At 37.6% G+C, this 21,237-nt stretch overlaps 1 protein-coding gene across 3 annotated transcripts in view; it reads right to left on the bottom strand.

Moving 5' to 3' along the window:
• The window catches only part of MFSD14B (major facilitator superfamily domain containing 14B), a 157,819-nt gene that overhangs the window by 9,610 nt on the left and 126,972 nt on the right, over positions 1–21,237 (bottom strand). For all 3 annotated transcript variants that reach the window (XM_039361401.1, XM_039361402.1, XM_039361400.1), the window contains 6 exons: positions 19,586–19,678; positions 17,499–17,561; positions 10,050–10,177; positions 9,661–9,775; positions 5,448–5,666; positions 1,238–1,351 (listed from right to left, as the gene is read on the bottom strand). In XM_039361401.1, coding sequence (XP_039217335.1) covers positions 1,238–1,351; positions 5,448–5,666; positions 9,661–9,775; positions 10,050–10,177; positions 17,499–17,561; positions 19,586–19,594 — 648 coding nt within the window. In that variant the 5' untranslated portion in view covers positions 19,595–19,678. The remainder of the gene's footprint in view (positions 1–1,237; positions 1,352–5,447; positions 5,667–9,660; positions 9,776–10,049; positions 10,178–17,498; positions 17,562–19,585; positions 19,679–21,237) is intronic.

The following is a 21,237-nucleotide window of genomic DNA, read 5'->3' as shown; positions in this document are numbered from 1 at the left end:
GATCTGTAAAGTACACCCCCACAGTGACATTAATATCTTGTCTCCAACTAAAAGTTATAGATTGCTGTCACATTTATATTGCCTTTCTGCTATTTCTTATTTTTTTTATGAACTTTAAGAGCCTTCTGAAAGAATGGCTAGAGGAAGATTTTAATGAAATGTTGTCTATCTTCTCTGCCCATCAACAAAATGTCAAATTTACATAGCAAATGATATAATGTTCTCTTTTATTTTTTCATTACAATAACAGGTTTTTGGTCTCTTACTTGCTTTTTCTTAGAAAAATCAGAAATGTGAGAGATCAGAGATAATGATACGTGCTTTGCAGTTAAATACTGAAAATATATATAAGCTACGAATCTACCTTTTCACTCTATGGACAGAAGAATGCCATGATTAGAGAAAGGAATATACTGTTACTACAGGGAAAATTTTAAATTGAAAAAGTCTGTTGTTATTTAAAATAATACAGGTAATCTTTGATTTATGGCCATTTGTTTAGCAATTACTTGAAGTTATGAAGGTGCTAAAAAAAGTGACTTATGGGCAGTCCTCACACTTACAACCATTACAGTGACCCCACTGTCGCATGATAGCGAACCAGGAACTTGGCAAACAGCTCACATTCATGATGTTTGCAGCATCCCAGAGTCACGTGATCTCTATTTGTGATCTTTCCAGCAAAGTCAATGCAGGAAGCTGGATTTGCTTAATAATTGAGTGATTCAGTTAAAGACAGCAGTAAAAAAAGCCATTAAATTGGTTGCAGTCACGTGGTGATTACTTAACCATCCCATTGTTTAGTGACAAAAGTTTCAGTCTCAATTGTGATTGAAACTGAGGACTACTATAATGCATTATGTTACAAGTAACAGCTCCTTCGGATACATTATAACCACAAACAAGCCCCAAAATGTGGGAGTTATTTCTCATTCATTTCCCCTATGAGTCCACTGAGTTTTCAAAGTAGCTTTCTATATGCCTCTGGGAGACAAGAAAAATATGTAGGCTGATATTAAAGAAATCGGATTATGGGGACCATCTTAAAAGGTTAAAAGAGATCCTCAACAATTTGCAATCTGGTAAACATTTCATGAATGGGAAACTTGCCCATGCAAGACAGACATTTTGACATGCTTTTAATTTCATCTGTGCCCACTAGTCCAATAAAGATGGAAACCCCACATTAAAGCTTTGTTCACTGGTTAGACAGTGAAAAATACTGGAAACTACTTACTTGTCTCAAATAAAGGAAAAAGCTAGAATACTGGCCGGCTTCAGGGAGATAAGAAAGAAAAACAGTGATGCAAGTCAGCAAGATTGTAGAATCTTTTCCAACTTTTCTCAAAGACTGTCAAAAGATAGAGGAAAAGTAAGGTAAGACAAAATGGAAATATCAGAAATAAATGAGTTATTTCTATAATTTATTAATAATAGTTATTCATGCATTCATTCAATTTGGATCCACCACAGATGAAAAGACTCTTAGTACCGTAAATGCCGGCGTATAAGGCAACTTCCGCGAGCGCTGAAATCGGCGCAAAAGACGGGGGTCGTCTTATACGCCGAGTCGTCTTATACGCCGGAAATACTGGTAGTTTCCGGCGTATAAGACGACGTTCTAGGAATGCGGCTCAGCGATAAAGATGGGGGTCGTCTTATACGCCGGGTCGCCTTGTACGCCGCCACATACGGTAGCTCATAAGCAACCAACAATAAAACCTCCACAGAACAATAAATAAAGCTTAGGAGAATAACTAACTCAGGGACCTATTCCCTCAAGTTTGCATTATGAAATATAATGTCAGTACATTCCAATCAAAAAAGTAATTCCACCTTACTTAGGTTCAGTTTTGGACTATTTTGTCTCATCAAATATTATGATACTATGTCAAGATATTGACAGAATCTACTGTATAGAACAGGGCAAGAATGAATAATTAGAGAGCATCAGATTACTGATGACACTAAATCCCAAACTGACTGATTGGAATCCCCTAGCAACTTAATATAAAAGTTAAATAGGAATAAAGGAATGGATCCTCTGGCATTGCACGAAAGTGCAATGAATCAATTTCTCTTCCCTGTCCTGACTAGAATTGTTCCCTAAGAAACAAGAGCCATTCTAACACAGCCTACAGTCTCCAGTCACTGTAAGAAGTCCGTAAGTCTACAGCAGTGTTTCTCAATCTTGACAATTTTAAGGCATGTGGACTTCAACTCCCAGAATTCTACAGCCAGCAATACTGGCTGTGGAATTCTGGGAATTGAAGTCCACATGCCTTAAAATTGTCAAGGTTGAGAAACATTGGTCTACAGTATCAAGGATTACTGAGATATCTAAGAGAACAGTAGAAGGTTTTGAAACTCATTCACAAAGTGGGCTGATCCAAATAACTCGCTTTCTTTAGAATGTTCTGTAATTGTGCATTGACCATTGTCTATATTCCAAAAATGGGAATTTAGAGACAGGGCAATGCTTGTCTAGGACAGATAGATTCAGTGAGCCATCTCTTAAGGAAGAAGTTCCTTCAAAACTGTTGGCATCAATCCCTCCTGCAATGAGGTATTGATAGTGTGCCACATCCAATTTATCATGTTCTTTCCCCAATCAAAGAAGTCAGGATTGGCAAAGATCCAGTCTAGTACAGAATAAGGAAAATGACCTTGAGAGATATAGACCAAATCCATTAGTAAAGCAACTAGGAGAAAAACAAGTTATAAATCCAAAACAAGCCCAAAGCACTCATAACTGGCTCAGAAAGACAACTTCTTAACTCATCTGGGTATAAGAATGGAAGATGCACAGCACTGTCAAAGATTTGTTATTACAGTCATTTCTCAATTAAAGTAGTCTTAGACTTTCCAGGGAATTATTTCTTGGTCTGGTCTACTTGAGGGGGATAGCCAATCCACAGATGAGTATAAGAGCCAAGAGTACATTTTATCATTTCATTTGTTCTTGATCCAGTCATTACAACAAATTCTGCACACAAACAGTCAAGATTTTGGAGAATCTGAATAGCTTTGTTTGCCAAATATCACGTAAACAAGTTGCAGCAGCCAGGAAGGAGATTTAACTGCTGAGTTCTTCCCAAAGGGAGCCTGCCACCCTAAACAAGATTGCTGGCTGAGAGCTCACCAAGACAGTAGAATAGTTGTTTCATTTCCTATATGACCCCTACATTGGTTTGAAAATTAGTTTGTAGCCATGCTCAGGTTCACTTTTTGTCTTCAGTTGGCATCTCAGATGATGATTCTCCAACTTCACCTCCCAGAAGTAAACCAGGGAGCCATTTAGAATTAGCCAACAGAGAGGCTATCTGGAAATAATCACATTGCCTGCCTACATTGCCAATGCTAATCAGGTGCTCAACGAAACTGTCCACAAGACTACTGAGAAATTACCCATGTTCCTGTCAGAATCCATCTGGAACTATGGGCTGCCTAAGGGTAACCATGTTAATCAACCCATGGTGGGTGTGAGTAGCAATGAATCTAACCTGAAGGGAAAATGGCAAAAGGCTGATAGAAAAACTCTCTATATCCAGATTACTAATCATCTGCTCCAGAGTGAAAGTGAGATTCACCATAAGATTGCCTACATCTGCTGGGACTGAGTTTTATTGGGGTAAGCCAATATAGGTAGTTCTCGACTTACAACAGTTCATTTAGTGACCATTTGAAGATACAATGACACTGAAAAAAATGACTTATGACCATTTTTCACACTTACAACCGTTACAGCATCCCCATGGTCGTATGATCAAAATCCGGATGCTTCGCAACTGGCTCATATTTATGACGGTTGCAGTGTCTTGGGGTCATGTGATCGCCTTTTGCAACCTTCTGACAAGCAAAATCAATGGGGAAGCCAGATTCACTTAACAACCGTGTTACTAATTTAACTACAGTGATTCATTTAACAACTGTGCCAAGTAAGGTCGCATAATGGACCAAACCTCACATACCCTTAATCCTAACCCTAACACCAGATTCACTTAACGAATGTGACAAGAAAAGTTGTAAATGCAGCAAAACTCACTTAACAACTGTCTCACTTAGCAACATAAAGTTTGGGGTCAATCATGGTCGTAAGTCAAGGATTACCTGTAGTAAGGCTGGCATAACTTTATAAAGAAAGAAAAAGGACCGATTGGGAGAGTGATGAGACATAACTCCAAAAATCTGGATAGCCATTCACAGAACTGTCATGTAAATTCTGAGGTACTTCAGATTAAAATAGGAAAAGCTAACAACTCCCACCATCATATTGGAAAGGACAGAATCTCTGGTAAATAGTTCTCTCCTATACCCTATTCCTCCCTCACTTCAGGTAGAATAATTTTGTAATGGTTTGTTTCAATCCATTATTAATGCATTAAATATTCTTCTTATTGATGAGTCCCTAAATTCATCTGGGCAGTCGCCCACGGTAACCAAAATCTTGACTTTGGGCCAAATTAATCAAGATGGCACTTAATAGTATACTTTCTCGGCAAAATTAAAAACTGTTCATCCAATAATTTGATTCTACTTTCTAAACCGAATGAAGCTAAATTCCAATTAGTAACAATCTGCCTGTCCTCAGAGCTAGTGAAGTCAGACCACAGGAACTACATATGTTGCTTTTGTTTTCATTTCATAATACTAGATTTAAAAAGGACGATGATCTGAACTGTTTCAGAAGTCAGGATAAATGAAATAACAGAAAAGCATACAAGGGCTGAAGTGTCCTGTTTCATTTGTCACCTTTTCAATTCCACACTGACTTATCTAATAAACAATTATCTATGTTCCTGCTTGCATGTCATAAAATTAAACAGACTACTCTGTTAAATACAGGTAGTCCTTAACTTACAACAATGGAACTCAACATTTCTGTTGTTAAGTGAGACATTTGTTGAGTGAGTTTTGCCCCATTTTACAACCTTTCTTGCCATAGCTGTTAAGTGAAATCACTGCAGCTGATATGTTAAGTGATTGTTAAGTGAATCTGGTTTCCCCATTGATTTTCCTTGTCAAAAGGTTGCAAAAGGTGATCTTATAACCCTGGAACACTGTAACTGTCATAAATGTGAGTCAGTTGCCAAGCATCCGGATTTTGATCACATGACCGTGGGAATGTTGCAATGGTCGTAAGTGTGAAAAATGGACATAAGTCACTTTTTTCAGCGCTATTGTAACTCTGAATGGTCACTAAATGAACTGTTGTAAGTTGAGGACTACCTGTATTGTAAAGGTTCTGTAGGATTTTACTATCACTAGTATTGCCCATCACAAGTCATTTCTAGACATAACTAGAAAGTTACATGTAGAAATAATAGCTTTGTACCTGTTTTGACAAAATTTCATTTTAATCAATCCACTCAAAATACATTTTCTTTCACAAACAAAAAAATGACATCTTGTATGATGAAGCAGAATAAATATAGCTGACAACTTACTGCAAAGGGATCTGCTTGTTCCCATGATATAAGAGCTCCCCATGAAGGTGGTCTCATTTTTTCAGGTAGAGATTCTGGTACAGCTAGTAGAATGAAACAGATATCTACAACAGCCACCACCGTAGCAACTAACACCACCAAGTTATCACCATACAAATTAGACAGATGTGCTCCAATAGCAGGACTAGTTACTAAACTTGCCGCAAACGTAGCAGATACCTAAATAGGAGCAGAAAAAATATATAAAAGATAATACTTTGATAGAAGAAAAAAGTAACACAATTAAAACAGTAATGAGATACAGATGTTCTGACCTAGACATATGTAATACATCATAGAGAAGTGACTATTAAAGCCCAGCTCCAGAGAAAAATATGATAAAAATCTGATAATATCTGATAAATATTCAGTCATCACAGAATATTCAATGAAGCTACATTAAATCATTGTGGCCCAATCCTTCTTCTTATGGTAATACCCCTTCTAATTCATCAAGCTTTCCTTATATTTCTTAATTTTAAAGCTGATTTAGCTTGCAATTTGAATTTTTTTTATGAGTGATTTCACTGAATGTTTTCTGATATTAGAAAAATGAACAAGGCGATGTAGGTGCATTTCTGCAAAACAATTCAGCCTACCCACCTGCTTTGGAGAAGGAAGCGCCAGAGTTTTTCTACAGCTATGCAAATGATCCAGTAGGTTGTACAGGAATCTCATTTCAACTAAATTTGTAAACTGCCCTCTACCCATTGCTTCCAACCAGCATGCTGATGATCAATTTGAGCTGCAAAATCATCATCATCGTCATTTTCAACTACTATTGCCCACTGATCTCACCACAGCTCAACATGCTTTCTTAGTTAGCATCTCATTTTGTACTAACATAGGGAAAAAAATGGGGAGGGGGCAATATGATTCCTGAAATATCCTTGGCAGCATTAATAAACATTTATCAGAATAATTTATACTGCAGAGATATAAAGAGCAATACTAAACACTCCTTTCCAGGAAATGAATTTGTGATACAAATTCAACAAAGCCGTGACATGTCGCTTTAAAGTAAGCATGCATATTTTTCTGTCTCCCGCTTCTTTTACAGACTACAAGCAATTTAAGAGACACAGAATTCTACCCCCAGAATTCTGAAGGCATTTAAAGATTTTTCTTTTACTATTAATATTCTGAGGTGTGGTTTTCTTGTTGTTTTATGGCTGTAATTAAAGTATTATTTATTATTGTGGTAAGTAGTGGTTCATGCTGTAACATTTCCGTATTTGGTGTGAACTGCAATTTTCTTTAATGGAAAGGCAGCATGAATGTTAAAAAACAGAACTTGGAAAATAAATTCCCCCCTAATCTCTTGACAGTGTCATAATTTTTCAGTATTAAAAGTCACTAACAATTATTTGAATTTCATTATTTTTATCAAAGTTATAATTATGATTATTTTTATTTTGATGTTACATTTATCTCATTGCATTCAATATTAATATAAGTATTGCAATATCAGTAATTGGAATTACTATTTCAGAAATTCTCATGCTAATATTATAAAGGCTCATAATTTCTCAACTGCAATGTGTCAATACTGCTAACATCAGATGTTCTTGCTTTGACAACAGATGGAAATGCTGCCATTTTACTCTTTTGCTTTTAGAGTTAGTTGATGCTGGAAGGGGAATGTGGATGAGAGTCCAGCTAGTGATAACAGTAATAACTCAGCCATGGGAATCCAAGTTTATTGCGCCCATTGATAATGTTTTGGCTGGCTGAAGAGCTGGGGAGAAAGCCCTGCTTCAAGCTAATTGGGGGATGTGATTTATGACTGTTAATTGGAAGATGGAATTGTGCTTTGTTACTTTGTGCTCAGGGGAGGGAAATTCAGTTTTTGGCTTTAACTATGTAGTGCCAATACTTTGATTCTCGAATAAAAGATTCTTTAAAGTAAACAATGCCTCAAAGTTCTTTTGAAGAGTTTCATCTGTCGGAACCATGACACAATGTTTCTTCTTCATTTACTTAAATCCTCTTTTTCATTAGTCTATCATGTGACTCTTTTAGCTGGAATAATTCCATCAATTTTCCATTTCTTTAATTTATTTTCCAATCCTATCACAATATTGCAATTATATTGCTGAACCTTATAACAACTTTTAGATTCCCAAAAAATAGAAGTTATTTTCTATTTTTATCTTCAAATAAAATAGTGTGGCTTAAATTTTAAAAAAAATGTTTTTTAAACATTATCCCTTTTTTAATGGGGACATGAAAGAAGCCCCCAACTAGGCATCCTCTGGGCAACAGTGATGTCGTCATTCAATCCTTTCAACCTAGAAGTGCTTAGGTGCTCCTGACATGTACTGTACGCACAATGGCACACATTAAAAATGAAATTTAGTTGCTTGCTCTCAACATACATAATACACATTTGCTTGCTCTCAACATACATAATACACATTTAAACATACTATATACAACATATGTATAGACCTACACCCTTACATATAAGTAACATATAAATATTAATCACTGTCTATCTTGAATACATAACAGAAGGAGGAAGCTTTAGAATTCACAAGGTTAATACTGTATGGAACAAAACCGTGACTGAATCTGGATGTTCTGCTTCGGATACCACGAAGCCTCCTCCCATAAGATAACAAGGAAAACAGGTTGTGAAGAGGATGTGTAGTTTCCCAGACAATCCTATGGACCCTGCTCAAGCAACACTTATGTGCTATCTCCTGGATGGAAGGGAAGGAACTGCCAATAATCTTTTCAGCCATCGTCACCACTCTCTGCATCGCCTTCCTATCTGAAGCAGTGATGCTTCTAAACCAGGCTGTGATGCTGTATGACAGGATGCTTTTGATCGTCCCACTGTATAAAGTGGTAAGGAGTTTCAGTTGCCATTTCTAGAAGAATCCCATGCAGTAACAACATCCCATGGTGATGTGATCACCATTTGCAACCTCCTGACAGCTTCCCTATTGCCTTGGCTTGTTGGAAGCCAGCAGCAAAGTTCATAAATGGTGATCATATGACCTTAGGATGCTTCAACACCATAATTGCTAGCCAGTTGCTAAGCTCCCAAATCATGATCATCATCGCTAACCTCCTTGTTCATTCTCTATTGATATGGTTATATTCCTACCCCTCTTATCAGAAGACAGTGCTTCATACATGTCATGACAGAAATTGTAGTTCACAAAAGATTGTGCTTCATTTAATACTGTCAGTTATTTAAGCACTGAACAGCGCTTTGTTGCTTCTGCTATATCCAACTAACATAGCTACTCCCACAACCCATAAATTGAATCCTGTATTCACTTACTTTAACCGTCATCTATATTAAAAAGTATTCCAGTGTGCGAAAGAAAAGCATTTTAATAGATTTTATGCTAACATTTGCAAAAAATTAAACCATGAGCCAAGGTGGCGCAGCAGTTAGAGTGCAGTACTGCAGGCCACTTTAGCTGACTGTTTTCAGCAGGTCAGCGGTTCAAATCTCACCGGCTCAAGGTTGACTCAGCCTTCCATCCTTCCGAGGTAGGTAAAATGTGGACCCAGATTGTTGGGGGCAATGTAAATATATATATATATACATTGCTTACTGGTGTACACCGCTTAGAGAGTGCTTGCACTTAAAGCGGTATATAAGTCTCATAAATAAATAAATAAATAAACCAATGGTTTAATTTACTGATTAAATAAAGATAAGTTTCCATGAACTGGCCAGTTAAGAATCAGTTTTTATATAGAAATCTACTGGAGAGTCATTCTGAAACAATCATTATTATCCTAGCATTTCTTCACTCATGAAAGATCCAAGATAAGAAAATTTGTCTTCAAAGGATGCATAATAAATTAATTAGGAGATTATCCTCTTTTTATAAATTGTTAAGATGAAGAAAGGAATCATGTCAGAATTGAATTCTTGGTCTGGTCTACCTTGTGGGGCTGACAAACCTTCTTCCTATTTAATGGACTAGTTTATTCTTGAGGATGCTGTATACAAGATTTTTTTTTTTTGTTCTCCATTAGACATCATGTATATTAATAGAGCTACTATAATTTCTTAAAAAACAGCTTCAAATTTTACTTTTAAGCAATATCACATTTTTTAAAAAATCAGAAATTAGGGAATGCTGACATGATACCCAATAAACCAAAGTACATTTTGTGTCAAAGAATTATTAAGAAACATTCTTACCAATCCATAAGCAGTGCTTCTCTCGTGTTCTTGAGTTATATCAGCTACATATGCAAATATTACAGAGAACGTAACAGCAAAAATCCCAGATACAGAAATCATTGCGAAATACCACCTGCAAAATCAGAGCCATGTTTATGTATTGCAGCTACATAAAAAACTGTAAACATATCGAAGAAAAGCAAACTTTTAGATTATTTATCAGTTAAGATTTATATTCCATCCATGTTTAGTGATTCCTTTGCCAAACGTACTTAGAGTGTACATAAAAGGCTTATACTGGCTCACTTTGACACAGAAGCAAGAAAGTTTAATAGATTTCTTAATATAGTCCCTTTACCCCAAGCCTTCCCCCCACTGAAATACCCACATATTTATGCCACACTTACCATGGACTTATCTTCATTAATGGAATAGGGACACAAGTGAAGAAAACTGTAATAAGGAGGAAATATTTTCTTCCCCAGACATCAGACAAAGCACCTATCAGTGGAGCACTCATGAAGGATAAAATACCCTAAGAACAAAATGGTAATGATTTTAATATTGTTTCCAGTAACATAGCGACTGTAAAATGCATTTATTGATAAAGCATAATTTAAACTAACGAGTTATAGAAATAAACCATTTTCTTTAAAACACACGTACACATGCACATACAGCAAGCCAGTGAAGCTGCATAAGTTCCAAACATGAGTGTCATACTTTTGAAATCCAATAAAACTCTCAAGCTACAAGGGAAGATTGTTTCCATAGCAATGGCAAAAGTGAAAGTTGCTAAACAAATGGGTGAATTGTTCATTGTAATATATTTGAGCGTCCATCTCAATAAAATGAAGAATGCAGTTTCCATCAGACAGAGATTATATTATAATATACAAAAGGTCACAATGACTATAGATTGCTAGAAGCACAAAGTCATTTCAAAGGGTAGATCAAAGCAAAATAAAAAGCTAAGAATATGTTATATAGCAGAGATGTCAAACACAAGGCCCGGGGGCCAGATGCAGCCCGCGAAGTGGTTTCAAATGGCCCACAAAGCCATCCTGGAAACAGTAAGGGAATGGCCCCTGCTGCCTTGGCCCTAGCCGGCCGGGAGGAAGCCAATGTACAATTTTGTGATGGCCATCTATGCTGAAATGCATTCAGCCTTAGCTCAAGGCCATCTGGAAACAGCGAGGAAACAGCCCTGCCGTGTCACCCTGCCCCCTGGAGCATACTGGGGAGGTGTCACCCTTTGTGAGGAATGAAGAAATGCACCATCGCCTGGAAGTGGCCAGCAAATGGCCCTCACCTACTTCACCTATCCGGCTTGATTGGCTCCGGGGGAGGGGTTTCAGCAGGCAGTGAGGCTCCTCCAGTGGACCATGCCTTGGCACTTGCCCCGGTCCTACCCCCTTTTGCCAGAGACACTCAGATCTGTCCTACTCCTGCCCAGGCTCCCACAGGCATCCTTGAATCGAACGAAGTAGAGCTGGCCATGCCCACCCAATAGGCCACACCCACTCCATCCACACCCACCCAGTAGGCCACACACACACCGTGGCCACACATACCCCCCCCCAAGGGCAACCGCAATGCTGATGTGGCCCTCAATGAAACTGAGTTTGACACCCCTGATATATAGTATAAAACCAAACATCTTACTACCCTAGAATTATGTTTCTATAGTGATTGACATTGCCCATAGTTGGGATAAGTGCAATATCACCTTTATGTTACCAGAAACTAGATATATTCTCATGAAGTACAGATGACAGTTTGAGATTAGTAAATGTCATAATTTTAAATGTTAACACGGATTTACTGTGATTATTTCATGGAATTCAGAGAATTATTTTCGACCAAAATATATTTTTATTATATGAAAGCTTCAACATCTTTATGAATTTTTAAAAAGTATTCAAATTATTGAATGCTAACCATATTTGCAAGGACATCATCATCATCATAATGTTGGAAGGGACCTTGGAGGTCATCTAGTCCAACCCCCTGCTCAGGCAGGAAACTCTATACCATTTCAGGCAAATGGCTGTCCAGTCTCTTCTTAAAAACTTCCAGTATTGGAGCATTCACTGCTTCTGAAGGCAGGCTGTTCCACTGATTAATTGTTCTAATTGTCAGGAAATTTCTCCTTAGTTCTAGGTTGCTTTTCTCCTTGGTTAGTTTCCATCTGTTGCTTCTTGTCCTGCCTTCAGGCTCCTTGGAAAATAGCTTGACTCCCTCCTCTTTGTGGCAGCCCCTGAGATATTGGAACACTACTTCCATGTCCTCCCTCGTCCTTCTCTTCATTAAACTAGACATCCCAATTCCAGCAACTGTTCCTTATATGTTTTAGCCTCCAGTCCCCTGATCATCTTTGTTGCTCTTCTCTGTACTCTTTCTAGCGTCTCAACATCTTTTTTACATCGTGGTGACCAAAACTGGATGCAGCAATCCAAATGTGGCCTTACCAAGGCATTGTAAAATAGTATTAACACTTCACATGATCTTGATTCCATCCCCGTTAATGCAGCCTAGCACAGTGTTGGCTTTTTTGGCAGCTGCAGCACACTGCTGGCTCATATTTAAGTGATTGTCCACTAGGATTCCAAGATCCCTCTCACAGTTACTACTATATTATACCTGTGCATTTGGTTTTTCTTGCCTAAATGTAGAACCTTACTTTTTTCACCATTGAATTTCATTTTGTTAGATAGCGCCCAATGTTCAAGTCTGTCAAGATCCTTCTATATCTTAAGCCTATCTTCTGGAGAGTTGGCTATTCCTGCCAGCTTGGTGTCGTCTGCAAATTAATTTCATTTAAACCTTTTTATTTGCTCTATATATTTGCAAAAAATGCAGTTTAAGAAATGCTTGGTCAAAGGACTCCAGCCACAAATACTGTAGCTAATAAGAGCAAAGGCAAATCAGTTTTAAAAAGGAAGGCTTTACAAAGAAACCAGTAATTAAACTCTATTATTATAACTTAATGTCTCCGAAAAATCCAAAAACCTATGTCTTTTTGTTAAACAGTGTGAGTAGATCAGATTAATAGTGATTTACTTGTCTTCACTACTTATTTTTTTAACAGCCCCCCCCCAGCTTAATTTGTTTGAATTTTTAAAGTAGATGACCACACAGTGCAAGTTCTCCTGTTTCTATTGTGATACTGCTTTTAGAAATTATTAGAAGTCAGCACAGATCCATTATGAACAAATCTCAGCAACCTCTTTGATTATGGGAATGTTGTAAATTACTTCAAGCAAAACATTTGACAAACAGGCTATTTTAGGTAGATATGTTCTGAAAGAATGCCACACAGAAGGTCCAAGGCCTATTCTCTCTTATTCTGTGCATGACACAGAATCATGCATTTAAGTTGTAAGACAGATTCCAACTGAATGGGAAGAGGAAGAGGAGGAGGAGGAGGAGGAGGAGGAGGAGGAGGAAGAGGAGGAAGAGGAGGAAGAGGAGGAGGAGGAAGGAGAGAAAAGAAGAAAGAAAGGAATAAGAGGAGGAGGAGGAGCAATAGCAGCAGCAGCATTGGACAATGAAACTCACTATTCAATGTGGTGATAGATTATTCTTCACAGTACGTATTCAACAACAGGCTAGACTGGTATCTGTTTGGCATGCTTTAATTTAGCCACCAGCACTGAACATTGAACTTAATAGTTTAAATGCCCTGTTCCAATATTATGATTCTAAGATCAGATTTGCCTGGTTTTTCTGCAGCCAGTATTGCATATAATATTCAGTTCATCATTCATACACACATATTGGCAAGTGACGTAAAGCACAAAACTCAAAGAGAGTAAATTTAGTAAAAAGCAATTTCACAAACCTTTTACTAGAACTCAGTGAGAGTTAATTTGAGAAGGGGAAAATTTTCCCTAGAATTTATCTTACGACATTATTGCTTCGAAAAACCAGGATTGCGGGGCTCACAGAAGAATTGTGAACTGAAGACAGCGCTGTGAAAAACACAGCAAACTATCATATTTTTCTTTTAGTTTATATTACTTTCCATTATTATATTATAATCTTTAGTAATGTTTAAAAAAGAACAAACCACACGGGCTTGGCCCCATACATAAAAGATAGTTAATTTTGCATAGAATTCCTTAACTCAGGCACCGCTAAAGTTGATGAAGGTCACAACACTTGGATAAAAGAGTCTCCAAGGAATAATTTAACTGATGAGCTACTTCAGGTGAGCACAGAAAATCTTCCTTAGGTGTAAAAGTAGTTCCAACAAAAAACAGGCACAGCTATTCTCCAACTGATCAATTTAATGAAAGTGCCACAGAAACAGAATGGTGTATGTATTTGATCTTTCAAGGTAAACTGTCCTTACATAGCCTTTTAATCTGCAAATTAGCTGTAATATTCCAACCCATAACACCTTATGTCATAAATGTTTGATAATCTACAAGTCACTTTGAAGTAAAGGAAGACTAAAACAGAAAAAATTAGACTGGTAGATGAAACAGTGAAATGTTGGTCAGTATCTAGAGAATTATAAAACTCATGCTATATACTAGTTGTTCTCAACCTGTGGGTCGGGACCCCATTTGGGGTCGAACGACCATTTCACGGGGGTCGCCAAACAATGCAGTCCGCCATTTTTTTCCCTTTTCCTTAGCTGTGCTATTCCCTTTTATTCTATTGGCTTTTGAAAGCCAATAGAATAGACTCTCTTGACTAGAGTCTAATTCTATTGGCTTTCAAAAGCCAATAGGAATTGTCCAGGCTGTCTCTGCCCTGCTGAGCCCGCCAAAAGTCCCATTCTGCAAATGGTGCTGCATCAGTTGAGTAGTCCTCGACTTACGACCGGTTGAGTAGCCCTCGACTTACAACCGGTTGGGGGTTGCGGCATTAAAAAGGTTGAGAACCACTGCTATATACCAAAGAAGATTATTTCACATATATTTCAGCAGTTTCTGATATTGATCTGATTTTTAATACTGGAACATAATATTGAAAATGTATTTGAAAAGAAAATTCCATTGGGCTAGCTCATTTCTACTATCTCTGCCTCCCTCCATCTCTTGAGTGTTCACTAGGTAAAAGTATATATCAGGGGTCTTCAAACCTGCCTCTTTTATGACTTGTGGACTTCAACTCCCAGAATTCCTCAGCCAGCATGACTAATTCGCATAACTGTGAATCCATTAGAAGAGGAAGAAGCAAAGGCTGTCCTTGATTCACTTTTATTCCGCTGTCTCCAGAACTACTCTCCAAATCATCTGGTGTGCCTCCAATGCATCACAAATGCCCAACTTAGTCAGTGAAACTAATCCTAGCCCCCAGTTTCCCCAAGGTCTTTATTTTTTCACCAACTACAGAACACCTCTTGTAAGCTCAAAGTATCTCAAGTCAAGCAGTCTGAAACAAAAAGATCTCTATAAAAAGATCTGTACAGGTAAGTCCTCATTTACCAAATGCCTCATTTAAATCATTTGGGCACTTTGTGACCAGAAAACTGTAACAATTGTCACAGCATCCCGCAGACACATAATCATCATCTGCATGCTCCCCAGCCATCTGGCAATAAATAGATTTAACAGAGAACGCAGAAGTAAAACTGCATGTTGTGGTCATATGATGTTTTACTTAACAACCATATGATTCACTTAATGGACCAAATGGAAAGTGACATTGTAAGTCCATTGTGGTTATGTGATATTTCTCTTAGCAACCCTAGTGTTTAGCAACTGGACAATCAGTTCACTACGTGACGACTATCTGCATATTTGCTCTGAGGATGAAAATATTTTGGCTTTTCTTAGAACAAAATCAGATCATTTTGAGCAATGTTTCTTCAAGCACTTCAGCTTTTCTAACTGCATGACTAATAAAATATTTTTCAAAATACAACTGTCAACTCCCAAACCAAATGTTTCTGGCCTAGCCAATACTGCAACATGATCTGGTTCCAACTCTGCTGCTAGTAATATTGGATAGAGATAATGAGGAAAGGAATAAGAAAAAGTCAGCAGTTATCCAACCATATGATCCCAATCAGGGGTTCTTCTAGATCAGACATAGTGCTACATTTTTATACAAACTAGGCAACCTGCAATCTGTTGAATCATCCTCTCAAAAATATTTCTTTACCAGATTCTTTATTTTATTATTTTATTTATTTTATTTTTAAAATTTATAAGCTGCCCCATTCCCGAAGGACTCTGGGCGGCTAACAATAAAAAACACACAAAACATAACAAACAACAATACAAAAACAATCATCCAGGGGTAAGGTTTTATAAACCCCAGGCCTGCCGGAAAAGCCAGGTCTTAAGTAGCTTACGGAAGACCAACAGGGTGGGAGCGGTCCTAATCTCCGGGGGGAGCTGATTCCAAAGCGTGGGCGCCATCACAGAGAAGGCCCTCCTCCGCGGCCCCGCCAAATGGCACTGCTTGGCCGACGGGGCCCAAAGGAGCCCAGCCTGTGGGATCTAACCGGACGTAGGGAACTATGAGGTAGTAGGCGGTCTCGCAAATAGCCTGGCCCTGAGCCATATAGGGCTTTAAAGGTAATGACCAACACCTTGAATTGGACCCGGAGACCAATAGGCAACCAGTGCAGCTCACGGAGGATAGGTGTAATGTGGGTGTATCGAGGAGCACCCACTATCACTCGCGCGGCTGCATTCTGGACCAACTGTAGTCTCCGAATATTTTTCAAGGGTAGCCCCATGTAGAGCGCATTGCAGTAGTCTTCAATGCCTTCACCAATGACAGAACTTCTAATGTACTGCCTTCACTGGAAAAGTTGGGATACATTTCTGCCTTGAAAGTAGGCCATATTGAACTGTATAGTATGGCACAAACACCAGCATGGGGGATGTTTTATGACACTTTGTATAATGTCATCAACTGTTTTATGATAATTTTATGACCAAATGTTTTATAAAATTTGCCAAATTTCAATGCCATAGGTCAGTCATGGATCTTGGACACACCCTGTAAGTTAGTCCGTTTGAAGTACCTTGATTCGAAAGCTGTTGCCCTATGATGCACCATTTCACCTAGCTAAAGGTTATGGGAACAAGAGTTTTAGTAGCATATAGATTATTGCCCTTTGGAATGTTAGCAGTCATGTTGCAAGTGTTAAAATATGTTGTAGATCAGCAGTCCCCAACCTTTTTGGTACCAGGAACTGGTTTTGTGGAAAATAATTTTTCCACAGACCAGGGGTTGGTTTTGTGCACTACCTAGATTCCACACATGTGCGGATAAAGCTTCGCCTACTTGCACAGACCGTGGACTGGTACAGTATTGCAGCCCGTGGGTTGGAGACCCCCGTTCTAGAGTGTGCTTTTTGCAGGCAGGTATCTATGAAGGCAAATGCAAAAGGGGTATATAGTTGCTAATGTTGTGGTGCAAACATTGTACTGTTGATTATATTGGTTTTTAAGCTAATATTAGTGCACGCCTTTGTCCATTTTGCATGTGCTCTTCTATTATTGACACTAAGTTTTCAAGCCACAGTTCACAAATGCAAAAACTGGTTTAAACTCCATCCTTATTTCACACAAATCAATTGCTGAGGTCAGATTATTTATCAAACTGATATGCTGTTAATTTCATTTAGATGTTTTATTGCTTCATTTTTTAAAATTTAGTAAGTATCAGTGCAGCTTTAACCATTGAGAATTAAGGCCTGCTAAGTTCAACTGGTCTTACATATACTTAGGAATATACACAACTTTAATTACATAACTACTTTTTTTTAAAAAAAGTGTTTATACCTGTACCTGCCTTTTTATAACTATAAATCATGTAATATTTCCAATTTAGAATTGCTATTCTGTTAATCAATGTGATAATAATGCTTAAAATATTCTTACCTTAACACCTTGAATGAGACCATTCATTAGAAATGTATGCTGAGGAAATGTTTTATGTAAGACCTATAAGAAAAATATTTCATTTCAAAACTAATTTCTCAATTTAAGAAAATGCATATTTAATAACTGCAAAACCAAAGACTCCTTCATGAGAACATTCATGAAGGGAACTGCAAACTAACAGAAACACAAAGATATAGGAGGGGAATACAGCAAGTTTTTGAGTAGCACTTCTTCTAAGTCCTCACCATTATTAATCTAGCCCTCCAGAATATGGAGAAGTTGTTGAGAACAATAATGTGAATTGAAGATTAAAGAAATTTGCCCCCTAAATCCTTTCCTCCTGAGCTAAACGTCACTGAACACAAATCTAGGACCAAACTAACAGATTAAGTCATCACTACCTCCATTAAAGAAATAATTATAGCCATATGCTCCATCATAATTAAATATTCCAGACCAAAAAGCATATCTTCAGTAGTTGCTGAAACTGATATTATTTATATTTATTCTTATTTATTTATTCTTAAAATTTATAAGCCGCCCCACTCCCAGAGGACTCTGGGCGGCTAACAATAAAAACACCATAAAACATAACAAAACAAACAGTCCAATAACAGTCATCCAGGGGTCAGATTTTATAAACCCCAGGCCTGCCGGAAAAGCCAGGTCTTAAGCAGCTTACAGAAAACCAACAGGGTGGGAGCGGTCCTAATCTCCGGGGGGGAGCTGGTTCCAAGATGTGAGCGCCATCACAGAGAAAGCCCTCCTCCGCGGCCCCGCCAAATGGCACTGCTTGGCCGACGGGACATGAAGGAGGCCCAGCCTGTGGGATCTAACCGGACGAAGGGAACTATGAGGTAGTAGGCGGTCTTGCAAATACTTAACTTATTAATGTTTAAACAACTGCAATATTAAGGTTATACATTATATGTAGAATAAGACAACAAAAAGGATAATTATATGCACATTTCCAGTTGCATGAAATGTGATACAAATGTATCACAAGCTATAGAACATCAGTATGAGATGTATCTGCATCTCTCCCACAATCTTCTTATAACAGACATGGCAACAGCTATTTTGGTTGTGAGAAAGGAAGGGGAAAAAATGCAGAATTTGCTTTGGGTATCGTGTATATTGAAAACACTCGTTCCAAGCAGCACAGGAAAAGAAATTAAAATGTTCATTACATAGAATGCCTTCTCAGTTTGAGAACAATTCTTACGTGCAAGCTGACAAGCCATTCCCAAAACTCAGCTGACCTTCAACCTATAGGGAATTGATACCCATGAATGGATGGGTTTTGACAAGAACAGTGTTACCTGACTTTCATAAATTATAATTAAAACCCTATCACTACTATATTTTAAGTACTATAGTATCTCAGCAAATAAGAACACAATTGACAGTAAGTAGAACTAAAGGTTTTATAGCAATGATAGAAAAAATGTATTGCCTAAAAGAAGTAAACAATTATGAGAGTGTTCTTTGTTCTAAGCAATGAGACACTAGCAGCATTCACATACATAGTTAAATACCAGCCTTGGAGTAGATGAGAATTGCCTTGGAACCCAAAGTTCCATATCTAATGGTACAAAACTGGTATATTAATTTTATCTAATGATGCAAAGCTAGTATTTTAATTAAGAAAATTCCTGCTTTCCAGTATAAAATTTAACATATTTTATTTCTCCAAAATCCTGCTAACTTATCACAGATTTTTTTAAGATATGCTTCTTATATTGGTAACTGCCTTGGATTTTGTTTCAAGAAATTTATGTTCTCTCTGCATTGGGTGGCAAGGCAAGCACAACTGACGTCCAGTCTGGAATAGCCTAATTCCTGGATGTGTTTTGGATTCCTGATAAGTTTCTGTGTTCTTCCAGACACCTATGAAGATTTCCCACCTCTCCTGAAATCCACAATGTGGCTCATAGCCTTTGAAGCCCTATTTGTTGAAAGTCCCTGTTAGCCACAAAACAGCTTTGAGAAAAGGCATTTCTTCCGACCAGCAGAGAAAAGAAAGGTTCCTTCCACAAGAAAAATGCCAATGAGGTTGCAGCTGATGGGATCTGCAAACTTACCGTGAGCATGGGTGTTGTGAGAAGCCCCCAAGCAAAAAACTCAAGGAAGATCACAATAACAGCATGGTAGACACTTGGTCGGCCAATACCTTGCTGTTAATTTAAAAAAAAAAGCAATATTAATAATATACAAAACTTAAAGATTTATTTCTGTAACAACAATTTATATATTAAAAGCGACAGAAACTTTTGGTTTTTCATAATAGGTTTTGTGGGGAGTTATGCTTGCCATTGTATGAAGCAAAAGATGTTCTGATTCTGTAGATGCCTTGTTGCAACCCTTCCAAGATGGCCACTTATGAATGAAGGGATGGCAAAAATGTCACAATTTCAGTTTATAAAGATAACATCCTTAGCTTGCATCTGTCTGTAAAATCTCTTTCCCCGTTTAATGACAATTCAAAAACACAATATATCTGAACAGATTTTACATAATAAAATGTCTTCCTTCACACTTTAGAATCCTATGTATTACCAACATTTTATCATGATGCCCTATTTACAGACATTTGTATTCCACTTATCTCTAAACATGTCAGCGAACTAACAACCAAATAATAAAACTTACCAAAAAAGCATTGATATATACAACAAATATTTAATCAAAATGTAACAAATATCTATAAGAATTAAAAACAATCCACAATGCACTTGAGGGATTCTCCAGAACAGTTACTGAGGATGCATGAGAAGTGAAAATTATTGCTCCTTATTTAACTGTTTTGTATTTAATGCTTCTAAAGTTTATAAAAATTAATAATTTAATGTAAATTGCTAGTAGAAGGCCTACTCTGCCATTTTCAAAATACTGAGAGTCCATCAGGTAACCAAGATTTTATTAACACACAAACACATAAGATACTTTCATATTTACCTAATTCACTAATATATTGTATAATATAAATAGCTGCAAGATCTTGTTTTATGGTAAAGTAATTATTGTATCATTCTCCGAGTACGATTCTTATTTTTCAATTTTCTTTATGTGTGCTAACCACAGCATTCTTAGAAAGCAAAACTAGCAAGAGATCATAGACCACTCTTATCTAGATTTCCATTCATATATTAGGGAAAACTTAACCCAAACGTATAGAGATGATTGTTGTAATTTGATCAGTGGTGTAATGAACAGGGTTGCAATTAGAGGAGTGGCAGGAAGATATATACAAATTTGCTTTTGGAGAGCATTGGATCCCACCATGGAGCTATTTTATGATGAAAATCGCAAAGACAAATTTGTATAAGTATCTGTGGCCTGACCCACGCTCTATGGAAGAGGCTCTAATGCTGGGAAAGGTGGGAAGAGAAAGAACAGGATGACCAGCAGCAAGGTGGATGGACTGTTATAGTTGTGATGGGTGCATCACTGGAAGACGTGAAAGCCCAGGTTATATAGGGATGGGTTGTCATGGAGAAAAACTATGGGGCCATTTGAAGAAAAACGACTTGATGGCACATCATCCATCTATCCATCCATCCATCCATCCATCCATGGCATGCTATCAAAATCCCTAAGACACGTCCTGTCCCCCTCCCAAAGTTACGAACTTCATCCCAGATCTTTTTTTTTAAATGCAAAACGCTCTGTTCAGCTTCCTGAAACCGAAAGCGAACCTTTCGAAACTGAAAGCGTTTTCCGCAAGATCTCCTGA

Source organism: Crotalus tigris, unplaced genomic scaffold (assembly GCF_016545835.1).
Source record: "Crotalus tigris isolate CLP2741 ecotype Arizona unplaced genomic scaffold, ASM1654583v1 scf7180000019264.1261149, whole genome shotgun sequence".
Lineage (NCBI taxonomy): Eukaryota > Metazoa > Chordata > Lepidosauria > Squamata > Viperidae > Crotalus > Crotalus tigris.
Note: the sequence above shows the minus strand (reverse complement) of the source record. Positions and strands in the feature narration are given on the sequence as shown.